Consider the following 25,745-nt stretch of genomic DNA (forward strand, 5'->3'; position numbering starts at 1 on the left):
CAATTTCAAGTGAGCATTGTAAAAGGTTTTGGATAATAATGTCTCATTACTTTCTGATGGATCAGCATTGCCATCTATAATAAGAGTTTTAAATCTATTGTTTAGTTCATGTTGGAATATATCTTTTTTAATGTTGAGTTTGTGTACATTCATGTTTTGCTTTGATTTTTGAAACATTTTTCTTCTTTCTTTTTGGCAGTTTATTTGAATCTTACTGCATACCATACGATGGTCACTTCCAATGTTGAAGATATTTATAACAGAACAGCTTTAAAGATGTTTTTCTTATTACTGAGGATAAAGTTAATTTCACTAGTTTTTCCATTTGGGCTTTTCCATGTTCACTTCCTATGTGCTTTTTTCTTGAAAAAGGAATTCATGATGTACAGGTTTTCTTTCTCTGCAAGTTCTATTAACCTTGCTCCTCTATCATCTCTCATGCCATATCCAAAGTTCCTCATTGAGCTTTCATCTGATTGTTGTATACCAATTCTAGCATTAAAGTCTCCCATTATAATTCTGAAACACTGTTTGCCTTTATTGTAAATTTGGGATACATCATGATAAAAGGCTTCAATTTTTTCACCAATATGATTTATTGTTGGTGCATAGACTTGGATGATCTTAAAAGTATTTTTTTGAGATTTGAATAACAATATTTGCTATTCGATCCATTATACTATCAAATTCTATTATGTTGTTCTTCAATTTTTTATTAACCATGAATCCAACTCCACTGATTCTTTCCTTATCTTGGCCTCTATAATACATTATGTCTCCATTTTTTATTTGAAGAATTTCTTCACCATTACGTCTAACTTCACACAGTCCAAGATTGTCCCATTTTAGTCGCCAGTTAGTTCATTTAGCCTTGCTTTACTGCTCAGAGTTATACAGTTTAAAGTTGCAAGGTTTAGTTTCTGATGGCAGTGTGATCTGGTTACCCGGGGATTCTTAGCACCCTCTGCCTTCATGTTTAACTGTCTGCTGCCATAGGTAGTAAGAATCTTGTCTCCGGGGAATGAGGGCCATTTTATTTCTGTTTGATTCATCTTGGAAGGTTGGGCCATTATTCACTGTGCTGGCCTACTTCATGTTGGTGAATGGCAATATTTTCACATGGGATTGCTCCCAAAACCACTGGCCCACAGCTCTTTATTCAATATATTCAGAGCTTCCCTGATACCCAACAGATGGTAGTCGCGAGTTGGCTATAACTCCTAGGGATGCTTAGGAATTATACCAACCCATAAGCAAACTGAGGAGTTATAAAATTGACTTGTGAAACTTGCTAGATATTTGTTGACTTCTGTCAAGAGGAAACTTCTTTTTAGTTCTATTATATTATAAACCATATATTATACACCTGTATGCCATAATACTCAACCTTTCCAAGTTTCATCTGCTATTTGCAGTTCTGAATCTTATCTGAACAACGAATCTCTGCCTGACATCAGAAAAGCCCAAAAAATCAATCTTTTTTTGCTAATTAATTGAACAAGAAACTCTTCTTACCTAAGAGGTGGCAAAGTTTGACAGTTGAGTATTCATTGTGCAACAGTTACAGTACTAGCAAATCCCCTCTCTAATCCTAACATTTTCACTTATTCCAAACTGACCTCCCCTCAGAGAACCCAGGGAAGGAATCAAATATCATGCAACTGACTTAATTTTAATGGTCTGCATTTTTTTTCAATCTTCAAGAGCTCACTTTAGTGAGTATGGCAGTGGTGAACCCAAGGTACCTGATGCTGGATCATACTTTACTTCATGTAATATACATCTGTATATTATCTATAGGATGGTCCCAACTCTTATTTCCATCTTTTTCTTTTTTAATTCTTGTTTCTCCCCCCCGCCCCAGTGCTATTAGAGTATTCAAGGGGATAGGGGTGAATCTTTCTATGTTTCTACTTTTTCATTTCTTCATGCATAGAAGACAATGGGAAACCACTATGTCTCTACTTTTCCCTAGTTTGGATGAGCAGCAAGGATCAAAATGATGAGTGATGCACAGTTCAGGATGGGACACCTGGCTCTGGAACTGTGCAATTGGCTACCAGGGAGGTCACTAATTCCAGTATGGATATTGACAGGACTGCATGTCAATCATACGAATCATCTCTACTAAAGTCTATGGGAGGTGGAGAAGAGGAAAAAGGAAAATATACATATAGAAAAGGGACTAAAGGTAAATTTCACATTGGATCTTGGAATGTGAATACCTTACTTCAAACTGGAAGATTGGATTGTAAAGATGGAGATGTTAAGATTGAAAATAGGCATTCTGTGAATGGCAGAGGTGAGATGGAAAGGAAAAGGAGATTTTAAAATAGAGGATGGAATGAGAGTAATTTACTCAGGAGGAGGAAAGGAGAAACATCAAGCAGGTGTAGATATAATATTGATAAACAAGTGACAGAATGTGTGGATGGCTACTGGCAATTCTCAGACAGAGTTTTGGTGGTAAAGATGAAAGCAAAACCAAGAAATATTTTACTTATTCAGATATATTTACCTACTTGTGATTATGAGGATGAGGAGGTAGAGAGAGTTTATGGTGATATAGAAAAGGGTTTGAAATGTAAAGACACAAAAAGATATAATTATAATACAGGGCAATATGAATGTAAAAATCAGAAGAGGAAGAGAGGAAGATATTGTTGGGCTATATGGATTGGGAGTGAGAAATGAAAGAGGAGATATGTTGTTGGATTTCTATAGAAAACGTGATTTGACAATTATGAACACTTGGTTTAAAAAACATTCAAGAAGATATGTGGAAAGCCCCAGGGGAGGATATAAATAATAGAAGAAATCAGATAGATTAGTTTTGATAAACAAAATATATAGAAATAATATAAAAGATGTGACAACGTATCCAGGAGCAGACTATAATACAAATCATATACTGTTATCAACTAAGATGAAAATTAATTTAAAAAAAGTAATTAAAAAAAAAAATAAATAAATCATGGAATACAGAGCAGCTGAAAATACCAAATATAGCCAATAAATTCACAAAGAAAGTAAAGGAAGAAATGAAGGAGAGAAATATACAAGGAAGTGATAATGTAAGTGAAAAGTGGAAAATTCTGAAGGAAGCTACAGACTTACGTTTAGCCAAAAAAGAGGAGGAATGAGAGAAAAGAAAAAACCCATGGATGACGGAAAATATTTTGAGTGAAATAACAAAAAAGAAGAAAGCTAGTTATTAGAAAACAGAAAAGGAAAAAAAGCAGTATAAAGACGTGAATAGGGAGTTATAAAGAGAGATAAAAAGGAAAAAGGAAGAGTGGTTAGATGAAATGTGTAAAGACACAACAGCAAAGGCAAAAAGAAATGACATAAAAGGAGTTTATAGAAACATTAATATGATGACAGGAAGGATAAAGATACAAAAGACTGGAGCAGTCAAGAATGAAAGAGGTGAAATTCTGATAGAAAAAGAGAAGATATGACAGAGATGGTAGGAATATGCAGGTAAACTGTATGAAGACAGAGAAAGAGGAATATCCCCATTCCATCGGAGTTTTAGACTGCAATAATTTTAGAATGATAAGTCTTATGACTCACATAGCAAAAATTCTGGCACAAATAATTCTGGAGAGAATTAAGAGTAAAATAGAAAAAGAAATGAATGAAGAACAGTTTGATTTCTGAACCAACAGAGGAACTAGAGAGGCTATAATTTGTCTAAGAATTATTGGGGAGAAAACACAAAACCATGGTGAAAAGGTGTTTTGGGGGTTTCTAGATTTCAAAGTGGAATTTAATACAGTGAAACATAAAAGATTTTTTGATATTCGAGAAAATATTGATATTTACACCTACGATTTGGAAATCTTAAAGAGAATATTCATATTTCTGAATTTAGGGACACAAAACACATGTGTTGAAATGATTATTTTATTTATTATTAATAAAATAACAATTTGATGTTTTGACCCCTGTAATGAGGTCATCATCAGAAGGATACATGTATATAGGGAACCAAGCTACATGCTCTTGCACTCTGTACTAGGTAAATTAAATCTATGATGTTTAGCCTGACCTCTAACAATAATTAAATAAAATAAAATAAAACAAAGTTGAAAAAATAATAATAATAAATAAATAATATATATATATATATATATATATAAATAAAATAAAATAAAATAAAATTATAATTAATAAATAAAATAAATAAAAAACTACAATAAACTCTGGTAAAGTCTTCATGTACTAAGATTCTTCTGGATTTGTACAGTTCAGATTGTTATACTATGATTTTCTTCAGGCCTTGTACAGTTAAAGTTGCTATGGAATGTTAAGGGTAAAAAAAACACTTCACCAAGTCTTCTTGTATTGGGGTTTTCCTTTGGATTGTTCTGGTTGCTATAAAGGTTTCAGATGGGTCCTCCACATTCTTGGAATGGTTATGCCATCATATTTGTTCAGATTTGGGTTATGTTTGAGCATTTCACATGCTTCTTTGAATTTCCTCTCAAACCAGATTTTGGTTCGAGAGGAAATTCAAAAATTCTGTTTTTTCGGGAATGCCTCTAACATAAGATTACAAGGTCCTCCACAGAGATACTAGTAAAAAGAAAAGAGATTTCAATAATGCTGTTGCCATACCATATGTTAGAGGCATTTCCAAATAAATAGACAGAACACTACACAAATACAACCTCAAATCCACCTTTAAACCCCCAACAAAATTAAGATACCTATGCAGTTCTTCCAAAGATCCTCTTCCACACCTAGCCCACCCAGGGGTATACAAAATACAATGCACATGTAACCTACCATACATAGGGGAAACAGAGCAAACCATCCCAATTAGGAAGGATGAACACAAACGACATATTAAATACCTCTATTTTGGAAAAATCGGCCTTTCTGACCACGCACTCCAAACATACCACAGAATTGATTGGAAAAATACCAAGTCCCTACACTGCACCAAAACCAGGTTCAAGGGGAAATTCAAAGAAGCATGTGAAATGCTCAAACATAACCCAAATCTGAACAAAAATGATGGCCTAACCATTCCAAGAATGTGGAAGACCCATCTGCAACCTTTATAGCAACCAGAACAAACCAAAGAAAAATCCCAATACAAGAAGACTTGGTGAAGTGTTTTTTTTTTTTTTTTCCTTAACATTCCATAGCAACTTGAACTGTATAAGGCCTGAAGAAAATCATAGTATAACAATCTGAACTGTACAAATCCACAAATCCAGAAGAATCTTAGTATATGAGGACTTTGGCAGAGTTTATTGTAGTTTTTTTATTTATTTATTTTATTTTATATATATATATATATATATATATACTATATATATTTTTATTTATTTACTTTTTTTTCAATTTTAATTTAATTTAATTTTATTTAATTATTGCTAGAGGTCAGGCTAAAAAAAAGATTAATTAACAGCTTAGATTTAATTTACCAGTACAGAGTACAAGAGCATGTCGCTTGGTTCCCTATACACATGTATCCTTCTGATGATGACCTCAATACAGAGGTCAAAACGTCAAATTGTTATTTTATTAATAATAAGTAAAATAATCATTTCAACACGGGTGTTTTGTGTCCCTAAATTCAGAAATATGAATGCTGATCACCATGTAACTTTAAAAGAAAGAGTCATCATAATCCATGGAGATGTAACCCACAAGCAGTGCTGACTCTACGGTAAGCTAAAGATACGTATTTCCTTGTTAATCAATCGACTACCTTTTTGAAATGATGTACAGACAACAACTTAATACCAACTGCATTAAACTAAAGAAGTTTAAATCAGCTAAAGCGCTCCGTATCTATGCCCGGTTCTCTTAAAACTTTTCCCAACCGGGAAAAGTTTTAAGAGAACAGATCCAAGAGGCACGAAAAAATCTAGCATCTACCCAAGCCAAAGTTCTACAACTTAAATTAGAACTATTCGACTACGTTAATCCAGAAATTTGGGATCTTTTAGACAGGATCACAGACGACTCGGCCAAACACCTATTACTGAAAAACAAGGAAAAACTAATAAAGAAGTTTCAAGCACTACAACAACATGAAGGCACAAGACAATCAGGATGCCATAACGAAAGGATCAGCCAATCATCCACAAACGAAGCTAGGAGCAACAAACCACCATCGGACCATGGCTTGGTTATCAACCAATCAAACTACAATCTCGCTCAAAGTGAACTTTCTCTGCTGGAGAAAGGTCTAAACTACGCCATTGGGCCGAGGTCAGTAAACAAACTTGATATCATTTATTATATCGAGAGAGGTTTAAGATCCCTCCCTGCAAATCTAGCTCATAAAATATGTGTGGAAACATCCTGTATTCTAAATTCAAACAAAAAACTAAGCAGCAACATAAACAAAATGGAAAAACAGGCCCTTAAATCCTTAAAAAATAACCAGGACATTATTATCACAAAAGCAGATAAAGGGAATGCCACTGTCGTTTTAGACCGGACAACCTACATAGAGAAAATGAACCATTTGGTATCGGACCACAACACCTACCAAATGATAAACTACAACCACATGAAATGTATCAAAAAGAAAACAACTGAATTAATTAAATCCGTTAACACATGGCCCGAAGAAACAACAAAAAAACTAATACCTCATTATGCCTAGTCGCCCAGAATTTATGGCCTGCCAAAAAATACACAAAACAGACACAGCACTATGTCCGATTGTTGATGGAATTGACAGCCTGAATTACCAATTAGCCAAAAAATTAACGGCCACACTCAAGGAATTGGTAGGTCAGTCCCCTTCCTACCTAAAAAATACAACATTCATAAACAAAATTAAAAACATTACACTCAACGACCAAGATTTATTAGTCAGCTTTGACATAACTTCCCTTTTCCCCAATGTCCCGATCAATGATACTATCTTACTCCTATAGAACGTATTTCCACATGACATCATGGCCCTCTTTGCCCACATACTCCACTCCAGATATTTCATGTGGCAAAACAATTTTTACCTTCAAAAAGAGGGTACAGACATGGGCTCACCACTTTCCCCCTGAATTGCTAACTTTTATATGGAAGACTTTGAGCAATGAGCTCTAGAGTCAGTGTGCCTAAAGCCCGAAATTTGGCTCAGATACGTCGACGATATTTTCGCCGTTTGGTCCCACGGCCACAAAGCACTAAATACATTCCTTAGCCACCTGAACAAACAACACAAACAGATCCAATTCACTATTGAAATTGGAAAAAAAAATTCTCTTCCATTCCTAGACACACTCGTCATACGTCTTCCCTCAGGCTGTCTCTCCTCTGTGTGTGTGTGTGTGAAGGTCTACAGCAAACCTACACACACACAGGCCCGTACATACACAAAAATTCTTATTACCACTCAACACAAAAACTAGGTGTCATGCACCCTTAAACACAGCGCTCAAACTATCTGTTCAAATGAACGAGCTCTAAACCATGAATACAAAATCATCAACCGTACATTTATAAAAAATGGATACAATAAAAAACTATTCACAAGATCCTCCACAGAGATACTAGTAAAAACAAAAAAGATTTCAAGAATGCTGTTGTCATACCTTATGCTAGAGGCATTTCTGAAAAAATAGACAGAACACTACACAAATACAACCTCAAACCCATCTTTAAACCCCAACAAAATTAAGACACCTAATCAGTTCTTCCAAACATCCTCTTCCACACCTAGCCCACCCAGGGGTATACAAAATACAATGCACATATAACCTACCATACATAGGGGAAACAGGGCAAACCATCTCAATTAAAAAGGACAAACACAAACGACACATTAAATACTCCATTTTAGAAAAACCGGCCTTTCTGACCACGCACTCCAAACATACCACAAAATTGATTGGAAAAATACCTCTCTGATGATGGCCTACCCATTCCAAGAATATGGAGGACCCTTCTGCAACCTTTATAGCAACCTGAACAAGCCAAAGAAAAATCCCAATACAAGGAGACTTGGTGAAGTTTTTTTTTTTTTTTTTTTTATTCCTTAAAAAAACAAAAATAATACTTAAGTATAAAGAGCTAATAAGCTTCATTTCGGCAATGAAAACATTACTTAAATTAAGGGGATATTAAATCCCACATAGTTTTAAAACCGAATAAGAAACTCAAAGATTGGAATCGGAGAGTTTCTTGCCGAATATAGTAAACTATAAAGTATCGGCGACACTAGCGTTAGCCAATGCAAGCGATCCTAGTACGTAGTACAATACCAAGGGCAGCTCGTTGCAAAGGTGGGGAAGTTCAGATCGCTATTCTTAGGTATTTTCCATAATGTAAAAACACATTTCCTAGGAAATGTATGCTGTTATTACATTATGGAGGGAGGTCACTACCCAGACCGGTTTCAGCCTTTTTTGAGGCTTCATCAGTGAGTAGCTAGACCTAATACCAAAGTGTATAGCGAAAAGAACGTATGTACTCTGCGAACGAGTTTTCCAAACAGGTGCAACTTAAGTATAAAGAGCTAATAAGCTTCATTTCGGCAATGAAAACATTACTTAAATTAAGGGGATATTAAATCCCACATAGTTTTAAAACCGAATAAGAAACTCAAAGATTGGAATCGGAGAGTTTCTTGCCGAATATAGTAAACTATAAAGTATCGGCGACACTAGCGTTAGCCAATGCAAGCGATCCTAGTACGTAGTACAATACCAAGGGCAGCTCGTTGCAAAGGTGGGGAAGTTCAGATCGCTATTCTTAGGTATTTTCCATAATGTAAAAACACATTTCCTAGGAAATGTATGCTGTTATTACATTATGGAGGGAGGTCACTACCCAGACCGGTTTCAGCCTTTTTTGAGGCTTCATCAGTGAGTAGCTAGACCTAATACCAAAGTGTATAGCGAAAAGAACGTATGTACTCTGCGAACGAGTTTTCCAAACAGGTGCAACTTAAGTATAAAGAGCTAATAAGCTTCATTTCGGCAATGAAAACATTACTTAAATTAAGGGGATATTAAATCCCACATAGTTTTAAAACCGAATAAGAAACTCAAAGATTGGAATCAAAGAGTTTCTTGCCGAATATAGTAAACTATAAAGTATCGGCTACACTAGCGTTAGCCAATGCAAGTGATCCTAGTACGTAGTACAATACCAAGCAACTCTCTGATTCCAATCTTTGAGTTTCTTATTCGGTTTTAAAACTATGTGGGATTTAATATCCCCTTAATTTAAGTAAAAAAAAAATAATACATTCCATAACAACTTGAACTGTACAAGGCCTGAAGAAAATCATAGTATAACAATCTGAACTGTACAAATCCAGAAGAATCTTAGTACATGAGGACTTTAGCAGAGTTTATTGTAGTTTTTTATTTATTTTTTTATTAATTATGATATTTTTTATTTATTTATTTTATTTTATTTTATTTTATTATTTTTACATATATATATATATATTTTTTCTTTCTTTTTTTTTTTTTTTCAACTTTTATTTTATTTTATTTAATTATCGCTAGAGGTCAGGCTAAAAAAAAGATTAATTAATAGCATAGATTGAATTTACCAGTACAGAGTGTAAGAGGATATATACACATGTATCCTTCTGATGATGACCTCAATACAGGGGTCGAAATGTCAAACTGTTATTTTATTAATACTAAGTAAAATAATGATTTCAACATGTGTGTTTTGTGTTCCTAAATTCAGAAAAAATATGAATGCTGATCACCGTGTAATCTTAAAAGAAAGAGTTAAAGAATATATTGGACACAAACAGTGTCAGTATGTGTAAATGGAAAGGAAACAGAAGAATTACCAGTGGAGAGAGGAGTTAGACAAGGATTTATGTTATCACCATTATTATTTAACCTTTATAGTGAACAGATGCTTAGAGAGACACTTGAAGATGTAGAAGAAGGAATAAAAATAAATGGAAGAATCATCAATAACTTAAGGTATGCAGATAATGTAGTGGTAATGGCAGAAAGTGAAAATGGATTACAACAAATTGGTCAAAGAATTGAAAACTCCTATAAAGAGTACGGAGTAAGGATTAACACAAAGAAGACTAAGATAATGATAATGGGCAGAAAAATAGGAGATAATGCAAAGATAAGATATGGAGGAAACATTTTAGAAGAAGTGGAAAGATTTCAATTAGGTAGTTGGATCTCAGAGAAAGGAACTTCAGAGTTGGGCATTAGAAATAGAATAGGTAAAGCTAAATCAGCATGTATGGAAATGAAGAGAATTTTAATAAATAAGAATATTAAAATAGGTGTGAGAATTGGAATAGTTAAAGCAACAGACTGGAGTATTGCAAGTTATGGAAGTGAGTCATGGACTCAAAAAAGAGAGAGATAGGGAAAGAATTAATGCATTTGAAATGTGGTGTTATAGAAGGATGGAAAAGATTAGCTATACAGAGAGAATATCAAATCAAGAAGTTTTAAGAAGAGTTGGGATGGAAAGAACACTGCTTAAGAACATTATGCAAGGAAAGACCAGATTTGCAGGACATCTGACAAGAACTATATTACAAGGGAAAGTTGAAGGGGAAGAGAAGACGTGGAAGGCCAATCAAAGAGTGGTTTAATGACATCGTGGAATGGACTGGTTTAAGAATGCCGGAGACAACAGACCAAGAGAAATGGAGAAGAGCTGCTCAGCTGGTGCAACCCTCTTTTTAGAGGATGTCACCAGACGACGATACCATAATACTCAACCTTTCCAAGTTTTATCTGCTATTTGGAGTTTGCAACAGTTAGAGTACTAGTAAATCCCCTTTCTAATCCTAACATTTTCACTTATTCCAAACTGACCTCCCCTCAGAGAACCTAGGGAAGGAATTAAATATCATGCAACTGACTTAATCTGAATGGTCTGTATTACAGAATTTAGATATTTTACTGGTACTATTGAGTATGAAATGAGAACTACTAATCTATGTGCAATTATCAGTAATATAACATTATTAATGTCAGTTCTGAATAGCTGATAATGACAACTTACCACTAGCAAGGCAGGACCTCAATAGAACCAGAAAGAAGTTTCTTCTTGACAAAAGTCAACAAATATCTAGCAAGTTTCACAAGTCAATTTTATTGCCAACTCCTCAGTTTGCTTATGGGTTGGTATAATTCCTAAGCAAACTTAGGAGTTATAGACAACTCACTTTATGCTGTGTACTGCTATCTCTCAAATGCAGAATACTGCATTTAAGAGATGGCAATACATGGTTGTAAAAAGCACACCTTTCACAAACATTCCTAATCATTGCTCAATAACAAAATTTTCCATATACTTCTAGTTAAATCAGATTTCTGAAATTATTAATTACCAAAATGAAAACACTTAAAAATACAGTGAATGACACATAACTAACAATGGTTATTTATACATACTGCACTTTGATAAGTGTAACACTCAGAAAGGTGTTACAATAATGAAAAGTTTTTGACTTTTATAAGTTTTCACATTAATCTTACCTTCAAATTGTTTTTCTTTCCATAACTAATGTACCTGACATTACCAAAACAACCTAGTGGTAAAAACTTATGAATGTAAGTTCTCTTGGACAATACTACATTTCTCTCACTAAATTTTTTGCTTAATAAAGCAAGTGATAATTCCATTTACTGCAGTGATCATAATTTGCAAGACAGAATGATGCTGGAAAAAAAAACAAAAAAAAACAGTAAACTAATAATTAATAAAACACCACACTCAAATGAACTTTTTAACATTAAAATGCACCATTTCTCATTTTGTTTTGGAGGCAATATTCTAATGTCTGACATCACATAAAAACTATTACTAATAGCAATGCACAATACAAAATACAGTATATCATCTTCCTTAAGACCTGATATTATTTTATTTTTTTATATCACTTCACACCTTTCTACCTACACACACACACACACACACATACAAGAGGCTCAAAACCTATAACACAGTGACGTATGGGTAAGCAATTAGAGAGAAGAAAGGAATCTCTTAATGTGTTTCTTGAAGAGTTGGGGAAAATGGCATGGGGAAAGACTATCCAAATGATGAGTATCTAGAGCTGAATGTGATATGGATGATGACCAGCAGCTGGCTGTTCGGACATAAGTATAGGCAGTGGAAAAATAGTGAAGAAAGAGTGTCTATGGAAAAGCAAGTGGAAGGAATAAGTGAAAGAAGGGTCACCTAACATTAAGCAAATATCTCTTTTCTGAATATAATCTAGCATTCACAGGGAGGTTTTGAACAATCCCAAATGTCAGAACAATATTCAAAGGTTGAGTGAATTTGGGATTTATAAAGTGTTAGGATTTAGCAGAAGAGAAGTAATGTTAGAACAAAAAATAATACCAAGTTTTTCTGAGGCTGAAGATGCCATGGATGGATGTGTTCATGAAAGGTTAGGATAGATGTGAAAATCAATCCAAGAAGAGAATTTCCAACCAAGAAAAACTGATCTTGGTTGGAAATCAGAATGTTATCAAAAATTATTAAAAATGAGGGAAACAGAAGTATGGTCGTTCATCTGGAAAATAAGTCAGAACTCTGTTTTGGTAAGCATTAAAATTTACTAAATTACCCTCACTCCAAATTCACATGGAGCAAAGACTTCCATCCTCATATCTTCTTTACTATCAATACTTCAGGACACAAGAGTATACAGAGGATTTGAAATTGGAAGTGATCATTCAGTTTTAAGCAGGATAAAATGGAAATGCTGTTAGGCGGCATTTCATTGGAATGTTTGTGTAATTTCTGTCCTATTTAACACTGCTCCACCAAATATACGGAGAAGATTAGCTTCAATTAAAGAATTTAATAAAGTAATGAGCAACCCACTCCTACCCTGCACCACTCTCATAAATCCACCTAATCTTTGCCTAAAATCAAGAAACCCTTTCTGGTCTATGGATGAAATCTCTTCAGCTGCCTTACCATCAACACCTGACGTGGAGAGAACACTGGTCCAACAATCTTCCAACAGACGGCTTCCTGGTTGAAGATCCCTGTGCTCCTCAGCCTGGTTTTGCTCTTTCTAGGAAGATTTGGTCATCTATCAACAGGATCAGGACTAACCACCGCAGATGTGGCTACCTACTACATAAATGGAGACTGTCAGACTACCCTTATTGTAGGGAATAGTGATGGATTTAATGTAATCTTTGTTATGAGGGAGGGGGGGGTTAGTTTGCAGTATTAATTAATATTCCAGTTTATGTTGTAAATTCCTTAAATAAATTAACAGTCATGTGTTAATATATAAGCCTATCTACAAGAATTATGATCATCCAAGGAGATTCTATTGCACGCAAGGCCCGCCAATACAGCAAACTAAAGCTGAAGATATCGAGACAACTAAATCGTTGACCTTCTTAAAACGCAGTCGGGATAATAAGGTGATCCCAAATTGTGTAAAATTAAAGCACCGTTTCTCTTCACAGAAGGTTCTCTGCATAACCATGACCTTTGGACGATTCTTTATGATGTCGTGTGCAGTTCGGCAGCAAAAGAATTTGAAAAGATACGAAGTCGGCACATCAAAAAATTTGAAAACTTGAAAAAGGACTCTACCTCCAAACCTCAACAACTACGCGACACTGCAATCAACCTTTCTTCTGTTACTTTGAAGCCTGAGGCACTCAATGCACTGGAACGTGGCCACAATTTCACACATAACTCCTAAGAAAATACCAGCCAAAGAAATAATGATTAAGATAGAACGTGGTATCCACAGCCTTCCAAACCATATCGCCAATAATATCAGTCTGGATGTGGTTGGTGTTCTCACCAAAGCAAGGCCACCAAAAACCAACCTATCCAAAGTAGAATATAAAGCTCTACAAGAAATGAAGAAAAACAAAGAAATAGTAATCACCAAAGCAGATAATAGAAATGCCACTGTGGTTCTCAACCAAACCGACTACACAGGTAAGCTTAATGCTCTATTGTTAGATCAGGCTACCCCCCCCCCCCCCATTGAGTATAATCCCATCAGCTCCCAAATTAGAACACTCCAAAGGCTCATTAAGAAGATCACTTCTTGGCCTGTGGAGGTTACCAACAAACTAAAACCTTTTAACTCTAGACCCCCCCCCCCTCCTCAAATATATGGACTCCCAAAAATACATAAACAAAATGTGCCATTATGTCTCATAGTGGATGGCACTGATTCCCCCACATAAAAATTAGCCAAACATTTAGCCAAAGTACTCACACACTATACTGGCAACACACACCAGCACAACAGAACAATAAAAACTCAGCCAACTTCAAAGCCAGTGTAGAAAACCTCTCACTCCAACATACTGACATAATGGTCAGTTTTAACGTCGCCTCCCTATTCACAAATGTCCCACTCAAGGAAACCTTAGAGCTCATCCAAGCCACATTTAAGATATCTCAGTCCTATTTCAGTTCACAATGAACTCAGGCTATTTCGTTTGGCAGGGAAAATTTGGTGGGGTTTACCACTTTCCCCACCCTTGGCCAATTTCTTTATGGAGACATTTGAAGAGAAAGCCTTAAACTCTGCCCCACAAAAACCTACCATATGGCTTCGCTATGTTGATGATGTGTTCGCTATTTGGCCACATGGCTCGGATACACACCTCCCCTTCTTAACACACTTAAACAACCAACACATCAGAATCAAGTTCACCCTGGAAAAAGAGGAAAACAATAGCCTCCCTTTCCTAGACATAGTAGTCACTCACCAACTTGATAGATCCTTGGCATTCTCTGTTTACAGAAAACCTACCCATACAGGCAGATACATTCACTAGCGATTCCGCCCCCCCCCACAACAATATGGGGTTATAAAAACACTATATAACAGGGCAAAATTAATCTGTTCAGATGACAATGCCCTAACTACTGAACTAAACCACATCCTTAACGCTTTCTTAGCCAATGGCTATAACCCCCCAAAAAATCAAAAAAATATTAAAACCAGTTAACCACAACCCCTCTCTCCCCTTCATAACAAAGATTACACTAAATCCATCACCATTCCCTATATCCGGGGCACCTCTGAAAGGTTCACCAAAATCTTAAAAAATACGACCTGACTTCTTGTTACAAACCATATAAGAAATTGGCATCCCTTATCCGCTCCAGCAAAGGCCAGCCCCTAGATCTACCTGGGGTATACCAGGTCCCTTGCAGCTGTAAACTGCAGAATTTTGGAACACAAAGACTACATCTGGTTTCACCAATACAGCCACTCTGGGCTTGCAGACCATGCTCTGGATACCCGCCACAGAATACATTGGAAGAAAGCTACATTAATACACTGCAGCAAATTTAAATATGAAAGATTGTTCATGGAATCAGTCTCAGCTCTAAAAAACTTTCCAAACCTCAAGAAATTTGGGTCTACGAGACTGCCCCAAATTTGGGAAACTTGCATCTTGAGAACTTCAGCCCAACAGCCAAGACAACCCAATACAGCCCCTGCTAAGGGACACCTTTAGGATTCTAAGAACAAGAGTAGTTTTCTCTCTTATGCCTCATTTGCTTTTTGTAATGCCTACATGCATGCACGTGTCATAATTGTATGTTCCCATGAAGATGGCAATGTGACACTGCTGAAACATATGAGGTATTTATTAAAGTTTCTTTTAATTAATATTCCAGTTTACGTTGTAAATTCCTTAAATAATTTAGCAGTTATGTGTTACCAACCTATAAGCCTATTTACAAGAATTTCACTAAGTTAGTTTTGCCTTAGTGGACAGCATGAGTTTGCTAAAGGAGGATCATGTTTTAGCAATCGGCTTACTTATTATCACAAGGTGATGAATACATTGGACAAGGGGGATGCATATATAGTAGTATATTCAGATTTTGCAAAGGCTTTTGATAGATTACCACATGACAAACTAATAGTTAAACTGAAACAGATGGGGGTTGGATAGTACATTAGTGTGCTGGATTGAAGAGTGGCTGTTTGATAGGCATCAGCAGGTTGTGTATGGGGGATTGATATTCGAGAAGAACAAGAAAGTCACTAGTAGTATGCCCTAAGTGGTCTGTTTGGGGGGCCATTATTATTTAATTTGTATGTAAATGACATCAGAAAGGGCTTAAATGGTGACAGGTAATGCAAAGTTGGTGAGAGTTACAATAAGTAGAGCAAATGTTTGGATAAGAGAACCTGAATACACTATCTGAATAGGCAAGTGTGGTGGGGGGACAACATTTTAACCACGCTACCAGCCAAGACGTCTATAGATGTTAAGGTTATCATGGATGTGAAGTGCATATTAAAATTTTAATACCATTGATATTACATTGAAATATATGATGGATACGAAGCGTATGAGGATGCGTATTTGATCCATAATGGCCGGTAAGGTGGTTAATGTAGCAAAGTGAAAGGTTTTAAAATTTGGGAAGCAAAGATGGGATGCAGAGCACAGGATTGGTGGAGATATTTTAGAGGAGGTGGAGGAGATGAAACATCTGGGGTGATGGTGGACAGTGACTTGAAATTTCATGGATATTTTGCTAAAATTGTGAGGACAACACTGTAGATTATGGGAATGATGCGGAGAACAGTGATGAGTAGAAGTAAGGCAGTTATGATTTGATTGTACAAGACTTTGACCAGGCCACATATGGATACTGTGCACAAATTTGGTCACCAGGTTTTCAAAAGGATGATGAGTTGCTGAACAGGGTTCAGAGACAATTGACAAAGTCTGTTTCTAGTCTCTTGAACGTGGAATATGAGAACAGATTGGGAGAATGCAAATTGCAGAGTCTAGTGGATAGAAGAAAGAGGGGGAAGAGATGTGATTGAAGCATATAAGTTGGTAAGGGGTAATTACCAGATTAATGTGGATAAGATTTTTCATAGAATATCTGGAGACAGGGAGAGAACAAGAGGCCACCCCTGGAAGCTGTATAAGGAGAGTGTGAGCAATGGAATGAGGAAGAGATTTTTTGCATGGGTGGTGGGTGATTTGAATGCATTGCCTGGGAGTGTAGTGAGTGCAGAGACAGTGAACACATTTAAGTGAAGGTATGATGAGCTGTGCATGAGATGAGAGTGGGGCCTCTTGCAATGAGTATTTTGACTCCATGGAGGTCTGTTGATAATAATAATATCTGAGCAGAGGCTAAGGAAAACTATAGATGAGAAATTTGGATAAGAACAAGTTGAGTTCATGACAAACAGAAATTGTCAAGATCAGATTTACATTTTAATACAAATAGTTCACAAATCATGAAAACATAACAAGGATCTGTATTTAACATTTGCAGATCTGGAAAAGGCACATGACAAGATGCCAAGAGAAAATATGTTAAAATGCTGCAATTATGTGGTGTAAATGGGGCATTATATATCAAGCAATACATAATTTATATTTAAGTCTGCAGTTAGAATTGAAGAAGGTACAGGAAGATGGTTTCTTATAAAAGCAAGTGTGAGACAAGGGTGCAGATCATCTCTATTATTATTCATTAAATATAAATATAAACAAAGACTAAACAAAAATAACATATAATAGATACATCATCAAAATGACAGTACACACAGAACACCAGGAAATTAATATAGTAACCTTCTATGTTTACTTAGCACAAAAGATCACAGCAGAGGGAGGCTGGAGAAAAAATTATGTGTAGAAAAGGAAACATCCTCTACCTGTCGAATATATATATATATATATATATATATATATATATATATATCTGTAGCACAATTGGAAGAACAGCAGAACATTGCACCCTTCGATTGGAAAAGTTGGAAGACCTGGATTTGATTCTCATCATGACCAGAGGAATCCTTATATGGGTTTTTTCAATTGAAGGTTAGTTAGCTGATTTCATACAGAGATAGCAGGGTTTTTCCTCCCAGAAACTCCGGTTTTTCATCCCACGTACAGACAAATCGGTCTTCAGAACACACGTAATTTAAAGACAAAAAATACTGTTGTCGATGATGATGGGCAGTAAATGCCATTAATGATAACAGTGTTATAGTGGGAGAATTAAGTAGCAGTGGAAAGGGTGAGATGTGTATAGCAGAGTGGAGCGGAGTAGAGTGCCCTCCTGCGATGAGTCCTTGGACCTCTTGGAGGTGTCACATAATAATAATAATAATAAATAAAAAAAAAAAAATAAATAAATATATAAATATATATACCCTATATATATAAAATAATAAGCCTTTTTATGTCACGTTTTTTGAAAATGATCAAAGCTGATATCAAAATGGTATCCCAGAGATGGAAAGAGAGCTACTAAAGTTTTGAAACTCAGGGGCTACCCTGAGTGTCGAGTCATCAGAATTCAAGGAGAACCGGCCTACCAGTCCGGAACTCAGAGGGTTGGGCACCACAGACGATGGGGGGATCCCCCCTTTTGAAGACTCAACGCTCAGGAGCTACCCTGAGTGTCAAGTCTTCAAAATTCGAGTCATGAGAATTCAAGGAGAACCGGCCTACCAGTCCAGAACACAGGGGGTTGAGTGCTGTAGGAGGCAGGGGGATGTAGCCTCCCCCTTAGTGTATATATATATATATATATTCAACAGTTGTATACTTCTGGTTATGACATAAGGAAGCAAAATGTGGACTTTGACCAAAAAATTGACCAACAAGTTTAGAGTTACCCAGAGGAAAATGGAAAGATCATTACTCTGTATTACCATTCTAGATAGAAAACACAATACTAGGGCCAAAACTCAGACTAGGGTGAGAGACATTAAAACAGCCATTAAAAGATCAAATGGCGTTGAGCATTTCATTCTGCAAGAAGTAACACTTGAAAATGATCAAAGCTGATATCAAAATGGTATCCCAGAGATGGAAAGAGAGCTACAGGAAGACCAAAGAGATGGTGAGAAGATGAGATTAAAGAGATAGCTGGAACTCAGTGGCACAGAAAAGCTCAAGATAGAACTGAATGGATGACTTTGGGAGAAGCCTTTGTCTAGCAGTGGACAGAAATGGCTGAAGAATAAGAAGATTATTCATCATCTATATGAATCATATTATGAAGGAAAGTGGCATTAAAAACCTGGAATCAAAATTGGAGAAGTTAATCTCGATTCTTTACTTTATGCAGATAGTGTTATACTTCTGAATAAATCTAATACAAGTCTTATATTGCAAGAAAATCAGATAATAGTGTAGACAATAGAATCAAAAAATAGTGTAATATCACATGAAAATCAAATAAAAACACAGAGACTATGAAAATAGGTAGCAACATTAAACTGAATGGAAAACATATAGAACAAGTAAAACATTTCAGCTATTTAGGTTTAATGAAGATGGCAAATTAAATATGGAAATACATAAACTGACAACAGAATTAGCAAATATGGTGTGGAATATAACTGAACTAATTTATATGGAATAAGAGAGAAATTATTCAAAATACAGTACTAAACTATCTGTGTACAAGACAGTGTTAAAACCAATTTGAACTTATTGAAATATATGAGAGCTGGATTAATCTCAGACAGTATGGTCACTTAAATAGAATGGGAGAGGAAAGATTAGCAAAACAAGTGTTCTTTGCTAATCCTTTCTATATCAATCCACAGCAAAAAACAAGCATTTTTGTTAGGTGGACTTTAGAATATCACAATGTAAGATCTGACAAAATCAGAGTCCTGACATATAATAGATTAAATTGGAGGAAAACTGTTTATGAGAAGTTAGTATTAATATACTTTTGATGTAGTACTATCATATCCTGTATTATATTCTGGACCTACCTGGTGTATACCAGGTCCCTTGCAGCTGTAAACTGTCTTACTTTGGCCAAACAGGCAGGACAGGAAATATCAGAATTTCGGAACACAAGGACTACATCTGTTTTCACAAGTACGGCCATTCTGGTCTTGCAGACCATGCTCTGGATACACGTCACAGAATACGGTGGAAGAAAGTTACAGTAATACACCATAGCAAATACAAATTCGAAAGACTATTTATGGAATTGGCCTAAGCCTTCAGAAACTCTCTAAACCTCAACAAATTTGGTTGTATGACACTGCCCCAAATTTGGGAGGCTTACATCAGTAGACCTTCAGCCCAATGGCCAACACCTACTTAGCATGCTAGGGGAGGGGGGGGGGGAAACCATCAGGACTTTTAAGACAACAATAGCTTCATCACTTCATTCTCAGTTACTGTGTTGTAGTGTGCCTTTTTTGTAAGTTCCTTTTGAAGACGGCAACGTGACGTTGCCGAAATATCGAAAATACTTATTAAAGTGTAATTTAATTTCTATTCACATCTACGTTGTCAATTCCTTAAGTGATTTAGTAAAGTATATGCCTTTCCCTCATCTAATGCTCTTGTAACTTTATCATAAAAGGCTAGCATATTGCTAAAACAAGAGCACCCCTTCACAAATCCATGTTGACTCTCACAGATAACATTACCCTCATCTGCCCAATGCTGTATACGGTCCTTCATTACTTTCTCCAAGATCTCACTAACTACTGATGACACACAAAGTGGCCTATAATTAGACACTTCCAGCCTGCTACCGCCCTTATGCAATGGCACTATCTTACCTTCCTTCCATTCATGGGCACCTTTCCCGCAGCCAGACTTTCATTGAAAAGCCAGGTCAAAGGTACTGTCAGTTCCCTAGCACATTCTCTCAAAACTCGTGGTGAAATACCATCCAATCCCACAGCTTTACTGACATCTAGAGTACTCAGTATTTGAAACACGCTTTCCTCCTGTACCTCTAAACCTCGAACCTGCCTAATCCCTCTAGCATTAAAACTGACTCCTCCAGGATGAAATACTCCAATAAAGTGTTCATTGAACAATTATGTCCTCTGCATCAGTCACGTCACTCTATTCCCATTTTTATCCCACAATATCACTCTTCCATTTCTCCTCCTACTGGCCACATATCTAAAAAAATTCCCTAGAATTTTCTTTGGATCTTAGGGCCAATCTTCTCTCATATTCCAGTTTAGTCTTCCTTACCATACTAGTCACTTTTCTGGCCTGTGTCTTATACTCTTCATGCATCCTCTCTTCACCTGTCCCCTTATATCTCTTCCATAGCCTCTTTTTCACATGCAATTCCTGTTTAATATTGTTTGTCATCCACTTTACTCCAAATTGTGTCCTCTTGTTGTTCTTTAGTTGTAATGTTGTTCACTAGTTGTATTGATGATGTCTTATGATACATGAGATGAAATATTTACATAATCAAAAAGTTATTTACTGTGGCATACATGTTACATGTTATTTTATAGTTTATAAAGCTATGATTCAGCCATATCTTGACTGCTCCACACTGATTTGGTCACCTGGGTTTCTTGTGGACCAGGAGGTGGTAGAGAGAATTCAGAGATGAGTGACCAAGATGGTGACAGGTCTGTGGAATATACTCTACGAGAATGGGTTAAAGGTATGTGGATTACAAAGTTTAGTTGATAGGTGGAAAAGAGAAGACATGACAGAAACTAAGATATTAAAGGTTTTTTTTATAAATTGATGCAAATACAATTTTTCGATATATGACAGTTAGAGAGCTAAGGGCCATCCATAGATCTATAAGTATGCTGAGTAGGGATGTGCAGACCAGATTTTTTTCATGGAGAGTGATTAGTCATCATCATCATCATCAAATTCCTGCCATGTACCCTCAAGGGGTATACAGGATATGACAGTACTACATGAAAAAATTACATCATTACTAACTTCCTATCTACAATTTTCCTCCAAATCAGTCTGTTACTTGTCAAGACTCCAACATTATCAGATCTTATATTTCTATCGTCTAAGGCACTTTGTAACGTATCAATCCACCTATATCTTGGTCTTCCTCCGGGTCGTTTTCCTGCCAACCTGGCAGAGAACACTTGTTTTGCTAATCTTTCCTCTCCCATTCTATTTAAGTGACCATACCACCTGAGATTAGCTCTGCTAACGCATTCCTGGATGCTGACAATGTCAAGTTCTTTCCTAATATCCTCGTTTTTAATATGATATTGCCATTGATGCCATCTGTTCATGCCTATAAGCTTACTCAGGACTCTCATATCTGCAGTCTCTAATCTTTGGTCAAGTGTTTTACTTCTGACCCAGCTCTCAGATCCATAAGTTAAAGCTGGTTTGAACACTGTCTTGTATACAGCTCATTTAGTGTTCTGATTAATTTCTCTCTTATTCCATGTGAATTTATTCAACTGACTTCCCACCATACCAGCTTTGCTGATTCTATTGTCTATTTCTATATTTAATTTACCGTCTTCAATTTAGTCAGAGAATATTGCAGACTTGTAGCTGATTTATTTAGAAGTATAACATCATCCGCATAAAGCAAAGAGCTGACATTAACATCTCCAATTTTGATATCAGGTTTAATACCACTTTCCTTCATAATGTGATCCATATAGATAATGAATAACAGAGGGGATAATGTACATCGTTGTCTCACACCAGATTTAACATTAAACCATCTTCCTGTACTTACTTCAATTCCAACTGCTGACTTACAACTCAAATAAAGACTAAGTATTGCTTGATATAATGCCCCATTGACACCATATAACTGCAGCATATTGAATAGCTTCTCTCTTGGCACCTTGTCATATGACTTTTCCAAATCGACAAAACTTAAATACAGATCTTTGTTATATTCCCATGCTTTCTCGACTATTTGTCATAAAGTGAAGATCTGATCCTGAAAGCCTCTATTTGGCCTGAATCCAGCTTGTTCTTCACCAAGCTTTTCTTCCACAATTCTTCTCAACCGTTTCTCAAGTATAATTTGCATAGATCTTGCCAGGAACACTCAGTAGGGAAATACCTCTGTAATTCTCACATTCAGTTTTATTTCCCTTTTTATATATGGGTACTATGAGAGCTCTACTCCAATCATCGGGAATTCGTCCCTCTGTCCAGGCTTTCTGAACTATGCAGTGCAGCCACTGTAAGACTTTTATACCACCATACTTCAGCATTTCTGGTCGAATATCATCTACTCCTGCTGCCTTGTCACATTTCAAGCCTTTGATGGCTTTTTCTACTTCAAGTATGGATATGTATTCCTGACTGCATGCCTGGTCAGTGTTTTTTATCACTGTGCTGTCATCACTGCTTGTTTCATTTAGCAGTTTTTCAAAGTAATTACTCCATACTTCAACGATATCTTTTTCTACCGTTTTCATGTCACCTTTATCATCTCTAACTCCTTTTACAGCACTCTTTCCTCCATTCCTAAGCTTCTTCAACAACCTCCAGAATATTTTGCCACCTTCTTGATATTTATTTTCTATATTCTTGCCAAAGTCCTCCCATGACTTTTGTTTAGCTAGTTTTACACACTGTTTAGCTTTCTTACATTTGTCTCTGTATTCTGTAAGAGCTGACTTATTTGCCAGGAACTTTTGATATGCTTTCTTCTTTTCCTTCACTGCCTCTTTAACTTCCTGTGTCCACCAGGGAGTTCTGATTTTTTTATCCTTGCACACAACCTCACCACATGCCTCTCTGGCAGAATCAATCAATGTCTCTTTCATTTTCTTTTCAATAATCTTTCTGAATTTTAGTCTACAGTTCACATCTGAGAGCTGCTCAACTTTTATTCGCTTTAAAACTTTCTTACATGTTATTCTTTTCAATATGAAATTCAATTTTATCCTGCTCAAAACTAAATAGTGATCACTTCCAATTTCAAATCCTCTGTACACTCTGGTGTCCTGCACCAGGGACAAAACATCACTATCAACAATAACATAGTCAATGAGACTTTTCTTATTCCTAGCCTCTTCTCTCCATGTGAATTTGTGCACATTTTTATGTTGGAACATGGTGTTAGTAATAACCAGTCTATGTCCTGAGCAGAAATCCAACAGATATTTGCCATTATTATTAGCTTTGCTCTTTTCTCCAAATTTTCCCAAAATATTTTTGTATGTCTCACAATCATTTCCTACTCTGCTATTTAGATCCCCAACAAGGACCAACTTTTCCTTTTTCATTGTGTCAGTTGCTTTTTCTAAAGCGTCAAAAAATTCCTCGACTTCTACCTTAGTAGAACCTTCTGTGGGACCATAGGCACAAATAAGTCTCATTGTCCAGTTTCCCATTCTCATATTTGCCCACAGTACTCTACTTGAGACTGACTGCCATTCAAGAAGAATAGCCTCGTATTTTGTGTTGAATACTATGGCTACTCCTTCTTTTCCTTGATTGTCATTGCCTGAATATAACATTTTGTAGTTATTGCTCAGAAAGATCTCACCAGTTTTTGTCTTTTTTGTTTCAGTCACCACTATTATGTCGATCTGGAAATTATCTAATTCCTCAGCTAGCTCCATTTCTTTGCCATTCAGGCTTTTTACGTTGATAGTACCGATCTTTAACTCTGGTGATGTTGAGTTGGGGTTTGTTTTCAGATTTGTTCCAGTAGCTGACTTTTCGCTGTTCGCCCTGGTTCCCCGGCGAAAACAACAGGGGCCTTGTTTAACCGGGCGACGCCCCAGCCGGCATGAAATTTTGTGATTAGTGGTGGAATGAATTGCCCAGAATTGGCTGTGAGTTTGCTGATGAACTGATTCAAGGAAAGGTATGATTGGATTTGTGAGTATAATGATTAATTTAGGTCACCCATGATGAGTCTCTGGACTCCATGGAGATGCCATCATCAAATTCCTGATATGTATCCTCTGAAGATGTACAGGATATGATAGTACTACATGAAAATCTTACATCATTACTAACTTCCTATCTACAACTTTCCTCCAAATCAATCTGTTATCTGTCAAAACTCCAACATTATCAGATCTTATACATTCATCTTCTAAAGTACTTTTTACTGTATCAATCCACCTATATCATGGTCTTCCTCTGGGTCTTTTTCCTGCCAACCTTGCAGAGAATACTTGTTTTGCTAATCTTTCCTTACCCCCATTCTGTTTAAGTGACCATACCACCTGAAATTAGCTCTGCTAACATATTCCTGGATGCTAACAATGTCAAGTTCTTTCCTAATATCCTTGTTTTTAATATGATATTGCCACTGATTCCATCTGTTCATGTTTCTAATCTTTCTCATGACTCTCATATATGTGATGTCTAGTGTTTGGTCAAGTGTTTTATTTCTAACCCAGCTCTCAGATCCATAAGTTATTATTATTATTATTATTCAGGCCTCCATGGAGTCAAGACTCATCGTGAAAGGTCCTTTCCAAGAAACAGAAGTCTATCAAGATACATCGAGAAGGGTCCCTCCTAGGAAACGCAAAGTCTATCATACCACTCCTTAAATGCATTGACCGTTCTTGCTCTCCCCTCTCTATCAGGCAATGCATTCCATTGGTTCAACCACCCTCCATGCAAAGAAACCACTCCTCACCCTCTTTCTCACAGTTTCCTTTCATAACGTCCAGGGATGGCCCCCTTGTCATGACTCCCTCCCACTGTTCAACCAAGTGAAAGAACTCCCCAGTGTCACCCCTGTAACCACCTCTCAACAGTTTAAAAGTCTCAATCATATGACCTCTCCTTCTTCTGTCCAAACTCTTCAGTCCACACTCCCTCATAACTAATGTTGTACAGTGCTGACACCATCTTTGTTATTTGCCTTTGTAACCCTCTTCACAGTTAATTTACCCCCTTCAAATCCTGGGGACCAGATCTGAGAACAATAGTCTAAATTTGGTCTGATCAGAGTTTTATACAATGGAATGATAACCCTTTTATCTCTGCAGGTCAGTGTCCTTCTCATTATTGCAGAAAACCTCTGTGTTACCTTCACTATCTTTG

General features: G+C 36.3%; 1 protein-coding gene across 4 annotated transcripts in view; it reads right to left on the reverse strand.

The window, feature by feature from the left end:
• Positions 1 to 25,745, reverse strand: part of LOC150109414 (dnaJ homolog subfamily C member 28) — a 120,272-nt gene that overhangs the window by 81,477 nt on the left and 13,050 nt on the right. For all 4 annotated transcript variants that reach the window (XM_090408047.1, XM_090408064.1, XM_090408038.1 and 1 more), the window contains exon 2: positions 11,463 to 11,646. In XM_090408047.1, coding sequence (XP_090264173.1) covers positions 11,463 to 11,609 — 147 coding nt within the window. In that variant the 5' untranslated portion in view covers positions 11,610 to 11,646. The remainder of the gene's footprint in view (positions 1 to 11,462; positions 11,647 to 25,745) is intronic.

Source organism: Typopeltis vanoorti, chromosome 2 (genome assembly GCF_054136105.1).
Source record: "Typopeltis vanoorti isolate ZY-2024b chromosome 2, IOZ_Tvanoo_1.0, whole genome shotgun sequence".
Classification (NCBI taxonomy): Eukaryota; Metazoa; Arthropoda; class Arachnida; order Uropygi; family Thelyphonidae; genus Typopeltis; species Typopeltis vanoorti.